This window comes from Cataglyphis hispanica, chromosome 11 (assembly GCF_021464435.1).
Source record: "Cataglyphis hispanica isolate Lineage 1 chromosome 11, ULB_Chis1_1.0, whole genome shotgun sequence".
In the NCBI taxonomy this organism is placed as follows: Eukaryota; Metazoa; Arthropoda; class Insecta; order Hymenoptera; family Formicidae; genus Cataglyphis; species Cataglyphis hispanica.
In genome coordinates, this window is record NC_065964.1 from 4,034,851 (window position 1) to 4,048,870 (window position 14,020).

At 30.5% G+C, this 14,020-nt stretch overlaps 2 protein-coding genes across 8 annotated transcripts in view; one reads left to right on the top strand and one right to left on the bottom strand.

Annotated features, from left to right (window-relative positions):
* The window catches only part of LOC126853104 (uncharacterized), a 137,966-nt gene that overhangs the window by 17,720 nt on the left and 106,226 nt on the right, over positions 1-14,020 (top strand). The window lies entirely within an intron of this gene.
* On the bottom strand, positions 6,698-13,847 carry LOC126853102 (proton-coupled folate transporter). Of its 4 annotated transcripts, none has more exons than XM_050598555.1 (9): positions 13,573-13,847; positions 11,862-12,060; positions 10,576-10,815; positions 9,562-9,913; positions 8,514-8,909; positions 7,973-8,110; positions 7,802-7,885; positions 7,406-7,562; positions 6,698-7,241 (listed from the first exon to the last, which is right to left on the bottom strand). In XM_050598555.1, exons 2-9 carry the CDS (start codon positions 11,904-11,906, stop codon positions 7,115-7,117), a joined length of 1,539 nt encoding a protein of 512 aa, XP_050454512.1. In that variant the 5' UTR covers positions 11,907-12,060; positions 13,573-13,847; the 3' UTR covers positions 6,698-7,114. The 4 variants fall into 4 exon arrangements, with proteins under 4 accessions (XP_050454512.1, XP_050454513.1, XP_050454514.1 ...); XM_050598556.1 differs by having other exon boundaries at positions 11,862-12,088; XM_050598557.1 differs by having other exon boundaries at positions 11,862-12,088; positions 13,551-13,847.

Consider the following 14,020-nt stretch of genomic DNA (forward strand, 5'->3'; position numbering starts at 1 on the left):
GAATCAATCTAGCTTGTCATTTTTACATGCCCAAAAATAAGAACATGACCGAGTTGTTTTATCCTTGTCATATATTATTGCAAGATGACCGATTTCACTGAGAAACTAAAATTAAAAGGAGATAGATGATCGGTTTAAAGTAGGACTAAAGTTGACCGACTGGTGAAATCGACCACGGGTCACTAGCGAGAGTACTTTCTGCGCAATTGTTTTATCTGGATAAATAAAACGCTTCTCTGCGCGGGCTGTTCGAAATTACTCGCTATGCTTCCACGCGATATGAATTGTCATCACGCGACGATACATGAATAGGAATATGTTACATGTTGCATGTTACGAATTCCAAGGATCTTGTCAGTTCGACCCTTGTATGTAATACATCTGGAGAAAGTGAAGGTCTTATATACTCGTACGTGATTTTATGATTCATTGTAGTGAATGCTGTTATCATGCAAAATGATTCGAATTGATATGATCTATTATTACAAGCAGCTGGACAAAACTATTAATACACATAATTTATTTCTTATATCACCTTAGGAGTTAGATTGTTGGAATATTCGTCTCATAACAGAGGGAAATCTCTAATTTAAAAAAAAAAATGAGATATTAATTAAAATGAGAAATTAAGGTATTATATATATTTTTTAAATATATTTATACATTTTTTAAATGAGATAATAGATGAAGATAATAAATAAAATATTAATATTTTTAATGCTTTCTTATCCAAAACGTATGAGAGAGAGAAAATTATATTCTTATGCAAAAAATTCGAATTTTGAAACATTTTTTCTCGTTATTATAAAATCTTAATTTCGAGCTTATGTCCCTATGTGTTGAAATTCCCGATAAGTTATTGGAAAAATATAAAATACATAAAAGTAAATATTTTATCTATATCTTTAAAAAAAATCTTGAATATTACGTATTTTTACGTTCAACCTTGCACTTGCATGAATATTGACATTACGCTGCAATTTTATCGCAAAATATTTGCACAAAAGAATCATCGACCGTCACGAGCTTGAACTATGATTATATTTTCTTTTTCCCCCCTTTTTTTTTTACTCGGGATTGAGTGACGTTTTTTGTTCTCGCTGTATCCGCGTGTGCTATTACAATACGTAATTGGATTAACGAGCTGTAGCGAGCTTAAAATTCATTCCTGCGTAAAATCAAGCAATTCTCACTCTCGTATTCTCAAAAACGTGTCGAGGTAAAAAAGCATAACGCAACCATGTAATACGTATTCTAAACAGAGACGATATAACAAACTTAATATTTCACATTTCTCCAAACTTACTTTTGCTGATTTAAAAAAAAATGCAATTATTCCTTATTTAATTTAAAAAATTAAATTGTTTATTTTAATTCTAATAATCCAATAAAAAAATTACAAAAGCTTTGATAACGTATATTTCTGCGTTAATGACATATGTATTGCGCTAAAAATTAATTTACAGTTTGATTACAGGGGTGGAAAATTATAGGCAAAACAAGAAATTATTAGATTTCTATTTTATCTAATAATAGTACTTGTATATCGGTGTTAACATTATGCATAAACTGTAACTGATATAACGCAGAAATTTAATTTAAAAAAAATGCGATAACTTCCGCGATCGGATTCGTGATATAATCGATCTCGGCCGTTTTCTCGACCGCGAGGTCTTGAATTAATATTGTATAACCGGGTCATTACATGCATATTGCGGACGCGGAAGCGCACGGAAGTGGCTGCACATAGTGCAGACAGTGCAAGGTAAATTGTCGCAGTAGACGTCACGGCGACATCGTGAATAAAGGGAGCACAGAGCCGTGTGTAAAAGTACTTTACTTGTTGCACGAGAGGTACGTGACGTGCATCGTTAACGTCGAATCGTCCTGTGGGGTTGTCTCCATCTCGAACAAGCATCTCCGTAGCATCGTAATCGAGTAATTACACCTCGAGCTAGAAGTTGTTGCCTTGGGAGAAGAAAAATGCGCATGTTTCTATATGTAGGTAATGTCTATGTGGGCAAACGAGTTCTTCTTCTTTTTTTATTACTAAATAATATATAAAAAATATCGACAATTTCTGGAGAGTTTTTATTTGTTTGCAAAATGAAACTAATTACATTTTTTTTTTTAATTACAGAAATAATGAATTTGTACTTTTCTGTAATTCAAAGAAATTTAAGCAACGTATTTATTATTGGTATATAAAAGTATTATAGTATTTATCCTTTTATCTGCATGCGAGAATGGATAAATAACTACATAAAATTTACAAATGCGTGTTACAATAGGTTTATTTCTCTAACTTTATAACAATAGCATAACCTACTTATTTACATCGACAATATTAATCAAAATGAAAACGTTAGTGCAAACTTGTCTCGAGAGGATATTCACCGTCAGCGAACAATTGCGTGAGTTGCGACGATAATTAATCAATGTTAATTATGGGTTTGTAACTGGCGGTTAAGATAAATAAAAGAAAAAAAAATGATTGTTGCACAGCTCACTTGCTATGTCAACGTAATTCATATAGATATAAATTAATATATTTACGAGTGGAAAAAATATTTTCAGTTTTCGGACGGTTCGAAGAGAGAATGCTTCTTGTATGTGCGATGAGTTCAGGTTCGTTATTTATCGTCCTGTAGATTGCTCCGTGGTGGGTTTCGGATAGACCCATGGGTTCGGTGCATACGCCGGCCTTTGAGGTATCGGATAAACGGTAATAGCTCCGGATGCGGCTGGGCTGGGAGTTGGTATCGCGTCCGCGAATGCCGCGAGGGTCATTAAAGCTGTCGTAACAAGGATAACGATTTTTCTCAGCGAAACCTGAAAGTGATGATACAACGTTTATGATGAAATATGATATGACTTTTAATGGCGCTTTTAAACTGCTCGCCAAAAAAAGGAGAGAAAAAACTATTTAATTTATGATTAAAAACACGGGATGCTTTTTAAATATTTATTTTTCGATTAATAATATTAATAATCGTTGGCAACGTGCGTTTATAGTGGACGCAATATCGATCGTTCCTTACAGCATTTTTTATATATCAAGTGTCAAAGAATAATTGTCTTTCTTATTTTTGTAATATACCATTTGGGCATTTGATACTTTTGCGATAATTTAATCTGAAATGCAATTTAATCCGATTAGTTTTGCCTGTTTTTTTACTGTTTGAAGCACGATTGGGATAATATTTTTTTCGATGCGATTTTTATTACTTTGTTCCTTTGTTTGACATTTGCGTGTGCAAATGTCGGCGTAAAAATTTATTTTCCGTCAGACATCTTAATGTGCTGCTGAACTTTTACCAGTCCTGCGAATTGTATAAATTGCTACTCACACCGATGTAAAAAAAAAGTGCCGTAGATTACATTACTTTCTCTGGGACTATTCTAACTATGTAAACTGTGTCAGTTCGAGAAATAAATAAGTCAAATAATATAAATGCAATATTTGCCACCGCTTTCAATAAAATTGCATCGTAATCATGATTGAGTGAAGATTTATTATGAAATTATCAACTGTCATTGCAAATCCACGATCATTAATTATGATCATGGATTGAAAGTTCTTTACTCGGGATAGATTCGTCAAAAATATAGTTTATGTGCAATATAAATATGTGTGTGTGACTTGGAGTGTAAAGCAAAATTTATTGATTATATGTGATGCCACATCACATATGATGATAGATCTATTTTTGTCAAAATATTTTGTGTACCATATAAATGTATGTTTGACATTTGGATTGTGAAGCAAAGGAAATCGATCACATCGTAATTTTATTTTGTATTTGTTTTTTGAATAATTCTATAACGATAGTCATTTTCCACTTAAATAAGCGTCATTGAAGATTTTAAGGTTGCTGTTTTATTTTCTTGCCGGTTAAAAGACAAATACATTTGACGAAAAACGATCGTCGAATACTGCTTCGATCATAAATTGCGATCATTATGCAATACATTTTTTTTAGATTACATTTTCGCGCCGAGAATGCAAAATAATTCGATTAAAAATAACAAGATATATAATTGTTCAAGATATACATTCGTTTTTGCGTAATCCGATCACCGATAAATCAATAAGTCTTCGTGGCAAGAATGTGGAATCAGCTGTTCGTTTTCGAATGCCGAAATCGTCAGTGTGCTATTTAAGTTGGAAATCGACCGCGTACCCGGAAAAAGAAAATCGAGAGATTTTATCTAATTCGTAAGTTAGTTCAACGGAAGCGAACGATCAACAATGGAGTTAGCAATTTAAGTAATGTATCGTTCAACTTTATTATTTATGCTGTTGTACGATCGCCACTGTGATTTTCCGTATTCGCTCGTAAAACTCGTATTAATAAAGATCAAGAAATCGAGAAAGAAACTACCAATTATAATATGAAAGTTATACTATAACACGTATTATATAAACATGTGTATATTTTTGAAAAGTTAATTTAAAAAAATTTTGATATATTTAACATTTTTTTTTTTTAATTTTACATGTTACTTTGGTTATTAAAATTTGAATTTATTAATAATATATTTTGCACATGCGATATATATACGTTAATAAAATTAAGTTTTTGTTTTGATACATATTTTATCAATATTTTAATAAATATGTAAGATTAGTAAGAAAAATGCTTCGATTTTTAACGAAGTATCTTGTATGAATCATTATTTGTATCTTTTTTTTTAGCTTATTTTTAGCAAAATTTTTTTTATCAACAAGGCGTAGCTTATCGTATGATTACTAATATTCTTCGTATATATTGTTACCATGATATTGGAGATCTCGATGTTCTTTGACGAAGCGATGCTCGAAGCGAACAGTGAAGTACGCATCTTTAAATGTTAGCAGACTTTTTATACTGGTGGATTATGAGAGGTGGATATTTGGGTCAGGATGCGTGGGAAGTGATATCGCCCGTATATCGCGCATATCTAAGGAAGTTCCTTTTCAAGGAACCAACCAGATGTTCGTTTTCATTCATACCGGTACTGTATACAGTATTCACAGCATTCATTTTAGAGATATACATTGATTTACGTTAGTAAATAGATCATGAAAGGAAGACGTCAATCTACATCTCTATACACGATGATGTTAGATCACGTAATTAAATAGATATATTTTTTTATGGTATTTTATTTAAATACGATTAATAGCATGTAAATAATTTTTGCGAATGACCTTAAAAAATAGAATCGATTTCATATCGCTTGTAGTTGTGAAACTCGAGAAAGTTGATGTTGATATTGCTGTGTATAAATATGTCACGTTTTTTATTTTGATGATTTTTTATGTTATGACATATAAGACATATGACATTAGTTTTAAGTTAAGACATATAAAACATGCATATAGCTAAGATATTGATAGACGAGCGCAAGAAGGAAGCTTCATGATTCAGTGAATATTTTTTTATTCTTAGTGATTAGAATTTTTTTTTTTTTTTAGAAATTAATGTCCGGAGGATGATACTTTATGTACCGAAAATGCTGAGCAACAATTACTCAACAGTCCTTGACATGCTTGCTGTTTGCACATGTTGAATGCTAATGAATATCATAGGTTTCCTAGAATCCTCTTAAACATAGTGTAGAATAGTGTATGAACCGCAACATTGAAAACAAATCCTGCTTCACTGCTGTTTGTATTAACAATAAATTTCTTGACGATAATTTTATTTTAGCAAACATTTTGAAAGTTTCAAGGAAAGAGAAATATGATAACATGTGTCAAAATTGAATTATAAATCGATAATCGCTCTCAAATAATTATAAATGAGAGAACTTTAACTTAACAGGAATTTAATACAAATTTATTTAATTGATGAAATATTCTTTCTCGATAATCGAAAAATTGCAACAAATCAATGATAACAAATAGGTTATTGATTGGAGAATATTACTTTCATTTTTATTGCACAATATTTGAAAATAAGTATTAGGTCATCTTACATACATATATGTAAGAAGCAGTTTGAAAAAAATCTTAGTGCTGTTTTTTTCAGCTATGTCGACTTTGATCTTAAACAGCAATATTGTTCTTACTAATGCTTTTTATTTGCGCATATGCGTCACGATGTTAAAGAATATTTATTACATAATTTTTAATCACTATCTCATTTTACGATTCAGCTAATTATAAAATGGCTTTAAGGATGAAAGCAGTTAAGGATAAAAGGAAGTTTCCGTTGTGATTAATCTTATTAGATAATGAAATCTGCATACAATTTGTTTTTTTATTTTTTTATTTTTGATAAATGAAAGATCAACAATATAAAAAATATTTTTTTTTTATCGTTTACTCAACGTTTGAAGCAATAGAAATTTGTTTTACAAATGCAGAAAATATAATCTAATAATATATTACGTCTAATAAAATTTAATGTTAAAAACTTAATAAAATAATACTGTTATATTAGCAATTCATTCGAATTCATATAAATTATATTAATGCAATTACACAGAGTTTAAAAAAACTTTATGCAAACAAGAATCTGCACAATAAAATTTAACACAATGAAGTTTTTGCAGAATTACTTTAAATATAACATTATTATATATGCAACATTATTTTATAAGTTGTACATATATATAACTTATATATAAAAATATATATATATATATATATATATATATATATATATACAACTTGAGCATAAAAAAATACTCTAATATTTTTCTCCCTTAAAAATATATAGATATTTTCATTTTGCATATTATTTTCTATATTTATGCATATAGTTTATATTTTATTAAAATATTAATTTTTTATGCGTTTAAAATATTCTACTTATACTAATATTTTACTACATACGAATAGATATGTAATTGAGTAATTCTAAAAATACGTCTTTTATTACAAGATCTGAAATTTGATATTATTTTCTCTAAAATATAACAATATGTAGAGATAAACGTATTTGAGCATATTAAAAAAAAAAATGAACCCTGAGTCTTGTAAATGCATCTTGTACATATTTCTCAAGATGATCAGATGAAACGTCGTGCTAACAAATTATGATCTTTGACACGTTACTTATATATGGCAGTTTCAAATATTTTATTCTACGTTTTCTTTGAGCAGATTGAGATTAGGTTATCGTCACGCGGTAACATTACTAGAAGAGTTAGTTTCTAAAGTGTTTGGTAGCGATGGAGCCACAACTTCGTCGTCGATGTAATCCTGCTGTTCGGTCGCGTGTTTAGACCAAGATGTAAATTGTATGAGCCTGAAAAAATAAAGCTCGTTAAAATTAAATTATTTGAATGCTGCGATAGGCTGAAATACAATGCGGTTTTTAAGATTTTTTAATTATTTGTTTAATTAGTTTTTTAATTTTTTAATTAAATTGAGAAATTACATCTCTTTAGGAAAATTAGAGAATTCACTTACAAGATAAGTAGAAGCACGGTAATTTGCGTAGCAAACGTCAACCAATAAAAGGAGCTCGGTGCAGTCTTTATCGTGGCGTTGTATAATTGAGAATACAAAGTGCCGCTAAAGAGCGGGACCGCATTATCGCAGACGGAGAGCATCGCGAATACTTTTCCTAAAAATTAGTTTTTTTTTTGTCACAGAAAAGAAAAATAGTCAAAAATAGTGATATCGAATTGAAACCGATATTTGACAGATTCGGATTTTGAAGATAATATTCTTTCATCGATGTAAAAATTTTTTTCCACATTAAAAATATTAAAGATTGAAAATATAATGATGTACTAATCTCTCAGGTAATCGGTTTCAAATTACGTGTAAAAAATTAAGCGCGACAAATATTCTTACGCGTACCTCGCTCTTCTGTGGATACAAGTTTGGAAGTCATCGATCTAAGTACAGGTGCTACCACGGGACCTAACGCAGCAACAGCAGCGCCTGCAGAACGATTGTCATAAATAGCCGTATAATATTTTTGGAGATAATTAAAAATTTTAATTTTTTTAAAGAGAAAATATTACTTACCTACGTAAAATAGTTCCGGTCTGTTCGCTAATACAAATACTATTCTTCCGGCTGCATGCGCTATTGCTCCAATTGCTACGATGAATGTATCCCTCATTCCTATCAATTTACTCATTATAGGCACCCCGATGAGCATTGCTGTTGGAACAAAATTATTTTCAATATATTGCATTTTATTCCTTCGTTTTTCTAATAATATTTATATTATTTAAAAAAGATCAAATATATGTATAAAACATTCAAGAAGAGTGATTAATTTTATATTCATTGACAGTGACAATAAGATTCACACACACACAGTATATTTTATGAACAATCGAACTTTTACGGAATTGAATAGCTTCCGCGGTAAGATTGTAACTTTATTATTTTTAATCAAGATATTGTAATTATGGTGAAAGCGAAAGTTGTCGATTTCAATAAGAAATTTCTCCTTTCACTTGTACGCGTCTCTCAATAAAATACATCGCGAATTATGCATTGCAATAAAAGGATTCATGAAATGTCGAGAATTCAATTCGACACATCACGCTCAACTGACCTAACACGAAGAGAGTCGATTGGAATGTTTTGAAGTTACTGAAGTCTGTCACGTCCCATTTGAAGATTAATGAAGTATACATCTGACTCTTGGGCTTTTCGTCTCTCTGGAACGTATAGAGGCACATTGCGAGCAGAAGAAACCACAGATGGAGTTTGCCGTGGTTGAGCCTTGACTTCAACAACGTTCGCATCGTCGTAGCGACGTGTCTCGTATCGAAAAAGTCCACCAGCAGATTGGTACCGGACAAGGGTTGCTGTCGTGGTGACGTTTGCCATTTAAGCCACACCAGCGAGTATATAATCGCTAACGCAAGCAATGTGGCATTTACGGTGAACATAATCGTATAGGGCGAGTTGACCAAGTGACTGAACACATAAGATCCAAGCGCGACTCCTGCAAAAGAAAAGAAATATGATTTATCAGTTAACTGCAATCATTAAGTTAAACAATTTAACACACACACACACACACACACACACACACATATATATATATATATATATATATATATATATATATATATATATGTTTTATATATTTATGAACATGTAAAATGAGCAAGAATGAATGATAAGCGTTAATAAACATCGAAATAAAGCGAGGCAAATTTCATAATAAATGCAATGTAATATGCAGCTCTTATCTAAACAATATAAGAATCCAGAAGATGTCTTGAATACTTGCATTCTTTGCAAAGTTTTTTTAAGACGCAGATATTATTATATTTTTTTCGAGGGGATAATTTTTTTCAAGAGCGAACTGGATCTCATCCGACATTATTTGTAGAGATGAATGACATCTAGAATCGTAATCTTCGGGATTCTCTGTTCACACGGAAGATGCGATGTCCAATAGCATTAATAAACATCAATATAAAAGAAGAAAAAATTCATAGTAAATCTGCAGTTCTTATCCAAACAATGTGAGAATCTGAAGGATGCATTAAAAATGTGCAAAATTCTTTGCAAATTTTTTTTAAGGAGACGTAGACATAATTATACTTTCTTTGAGTGGATAATTTTTTCAAGAGCAAACTGGGCCTCACCCGATGGCATCGTGCTAAGATAAATGACATCCAGAATCGTGATCCTCAGGGTTCTCTGTTGCACGGAGGATACGTCCGATATATATGCGAAGCAGCTGCCGAAGATTGCAACGTCACCGCCCAGCAAACTCATAGGTAGGGTGGCCGTGTACACCACCATATTCAGCTTCCAAGTATCCATCATAGAATTGATTACGACCATGAAGGAATAGATAAATTTGCCGATCAAGCCGAGGACGAGCGGCAATTTGCGTCCTCGCCGATCGCTCCAGTTCCCGTAGAACATCGCCAAGATAATAGGCATCACGTGCCCGGCAATGTCGTTCCATTGATGAAATTCCGAGACAGTTATCTGCAAGATAATTTTTTTTAATAGACCATAATTGAGAAGTGATAGTGTATTATTAATTCAATATTGGAAGTGCTGAGTTAGGAGAGACATTCTTAGTTCGTGACGAGAAAGAGAGGATTCGAAAAATACGAGTGTCAACAGAAATACGCAGAAAGATTGCTTGCTCATTCAATTTCGTAAGCAATTAGAGAGATCAAACAGTCTCATTATTAATTTTATTGCAATTTGATTTCATTTTTGTGTGCGTTTCATTTAATTTTTTGCTATTAATAAATTTTGAGTTTTAGTAAAACAAAGGATTTAACAGAAATATACGAAGGAATATGTGCTCTTTTTTTTTTGAGCATATTTATTAGATTTACTAAAATTCTACGATGTACTTGTGTATATCTTGTACAAATATTTAACTTAATAATTATCTTGATAGCAATTCCGTTTTCATTTGCCGTTTATGTTCAACCAATAAGCAGATAAGATAATCACACACATTTATAAATATCGCAAGTTATCAAGACAATTACAAAGTTGAATATTTGTACGCGATTTGCTATTATAGTCGAATTCGACAATTCGTCGTCGTTACTATTGTTTCGATACTTTAACAATCACATTTTTTTCCCTTTCTGCGTTCTTTTTTTTTTATAGTACATAATAATTTTCACCTGCACTTCGGTCTTTATTGCCTTATTATTGTCATCGTTTAACTTTGAGCAGATTTCTTCCGAATATCCGTGATCCACACGGCATGCTTTATGTCTAAAGAAGTCTTGCTCAACGATTGATGTAAACATGAATGCCATCATGTAGAGCCACATTGTCGGCTCTACTGATGTATATTTTATCCATCCAAAGAATTTTCTGCATTCTCTGTTCCTGTGAATAGATTCCATCCGTGGTATCGCCTGGAAATTACAAAAAAATGAATATTAAAATATAATCGGACATTAAAAAATCGTTGATTTATTTGATTTATTCTGGTTATTTTTGCTAAAATTTAAATAGTGAATATAATTAAGAAAATACGATTTAAAATTGAAGCTGTAACATTTACAGTCTACAGAGAGCTACAGTCAACAAAACAAATATTATCGTTATTAGTTTTCTCGATAATTATATTTATTACGTTGAATAATTGTCTAGTTAAGTCATTTAATGCTGTAGATATTTTCATCTGTAAATTATATTTTGAAACATTTTACGACACGTCAAGATGAGAATTATCGTGTACGCAGAGTATATCAGCCCTTTGTTTCCGTTTAGCTTTCGTTGTCGCGATAACTGGTCTTAACCTTTTGATCTTATAGCTATCAAATCTCGTTTCCGTAGATAGAAAACTAATAACATTCTTGGTATAATAATTTATAAACTTATAATTTTATAAGCTTATGAGACGCTCGAAATAAAAACAAATTGAGAGAAAATATTTGCTGACTCTCTAGTTAGCATGAAACAAAGTTATAAATTAAATAATCTTTTTGTGAATATTACTTTTTTTAGTTTATCTAAAAATTAACAATGAAAAAATATATAAATGATTGCAATATGTATGCAACATTATTGATGATATAACAAATAATTAGTATAATATAACTAATAATTAATTGTTCTCAAAATTTTATTCTGAAATTGTAAAACAATTGTAAAACAATTATAAAATTACAGAATTCTTAGAAGAGTCGATATTTAAACACGACATCATGCTCGCTAAACATACACCATGGATCGATATTTGAAAGCAATTGCTTTTCATTTGATATAAATGCCTTTCTCTGTAAGTGACGATTCAGCTAACTAATCTTTTTAGCAACTACATGCTTTTCTCAAGACACTGTGTTTAATTGAGCTCATGGTATCATGTTAATTGCTTATATCGATTACATCGTTGTTAGCGAGATTGAATTGAACGTGTATTTTGGAAATTAAATCAACAAAAATAATATGGACTTACTTCATCTGTTTTAGTATCGCTATTAGCCATTATCGGTTTCGCCATTCTTCTCTAAATTAGAGATCTCTTTTTTCTATACAGGAGTATTTTTTTTACTCTTTTCAACTATTTTATATATCCATTATTCTGACGAAGTCCGTTTTCATACTGTACGTTTCGCAAAATGTCATTTGATATTTGCTACGTGAGCTATTCCTTTCTGTGATGAGTAAACGGGTGTTATTTATCTGTATGAGAATTGCTTACTAGTATTAAGTCGGTTTAGTTATTTCGTTATCGTTTGTAGAATTTTAGAGCGCTAAGACTCGAGGTCTAAAAATTTAATTTTTTTTTTTTTTTTAATTACAAAATTCCTTGAATGTTTGATAATTTGCGCAGCAATCTAAACGAAAATAAACGAACGATATCGATTATTCGCGATATATATACTGCCGGTACAAAATTATTAATTTAGCTAAAATGTTATACACATTTTTTGCATTAGGTCAAATTTATGACAAACACTATGTTCGAGTTTGCTGATTAAAATGAAAAAGTAATTTTGTTGAAGATTTACAGTATCGATATAAATTTTAAGACGCTTCATAAAATAAAATTTATCTATTGCTATTTTAAGTTAATTTTACGAGCGCTTGTAATTATATCTTTTATAATTTTTATGAATACAGAAGACATTTAGATAATTTAAACGGATAGGTTTACAAAAATGAGATAATTAGGTATGTGAAAATTAGATTCTTAGCTTTATTTTATGAAATTGTTACTGAGAAATTTTGCGTGTGTGTGCGTAACGCGTGATAGCAGATATGCGCTTATTTATTTCATAACAGAAAAAATTTATATTTATTTATCACATCATTAGCATAAGATAATGCGTTTAAAGACGCATTAGATTATCATCTGATTAGATTATTATTCTAATGAGAGATGCGCATAATCCGAATCATTCAACGTCAAAATATTTTTTGTTATTATATCGATAACAGTGTAGATATAAGACAATTGTTTTTAATCTTTTGAATTTTTTATTAATTATATTTTATGCGATTAAAAGAAAAATCGATAAAGTCAATGTAGATAAGTAACTTTAAGATACTGATTTTTGTTGTTGTTGAGTTTATAGAAATACATATGAGTGAATGATAGAGTTTTAGTATAAATAATATAAAATTTATAAATTAAAAAGATTTAAAATATAATATAATTAATACAAAATAAAGATAACAATTTGTCCGATTAATGCTAGTTATATAAATTTCAAGTTTAATATTAAAAATATCATATTTGATAATCACGTTTGATTATACGTTATTTACATATTTGATTAATGTAAATTTATAATATCATAAGAAAAATTTATACTTTTGATTCATTTATAAGCTTCTTTAAGTAAAGTAAGTCGACTTTTTAATAAAAATAAATTTATTATATTATATAATATATATATATATATATATATATATATATATATATATATATACATTATATCATATTATATAAGAAATAGTATTTTTTTTTACTGAGCTTATTCTAATATTACTTTTTTTTTATAGATACATATATCTTATCATATTTTATAGATAAAAAAGTGTTATTCGATTATTCGAGATTCATGACACTGTATGCACAATTGACGCGAGATATCGTTCGCCCGCGAGATATGATTCGAAATAATATTATGCAACACACGTATTTTGGCGCGTGAACATACTGATGTAAAACCGGCAAGCTGCGCACGTCCACCCTTATACAACTGGTGTTCTCTGTCCGTTGGGTCGCCTTATTGAAGACGAATTTACATAATCGGGCTCTCGGGTCTTGACAATATTACACAATCGCAAGATAATTCGGCCAGTGACGTACGAGATCGTATCATGTGCCAGATATTGCACCGTGACACGTGCACTTTGCGCCGAAATATTATCAGCACAAGTACATCCGCAGGCAACCACGTGTTTTTTCGAGTGTTCACGGCGGTATCTTATACCTGACTGCAGTCAACTCAGCTTCTCGTCAGGTTGGCCATTCTTTGAGTCATTAAAATGAGCTCGGCGACATCTCGCGGTGTGAGAAAATCGGAGAAATTAATTTTGAAAAATTTTTTCTCGAAAAGTATTTCTAGTTTTAATGATTTTCTCTAGATTAATCATTTGGATTTC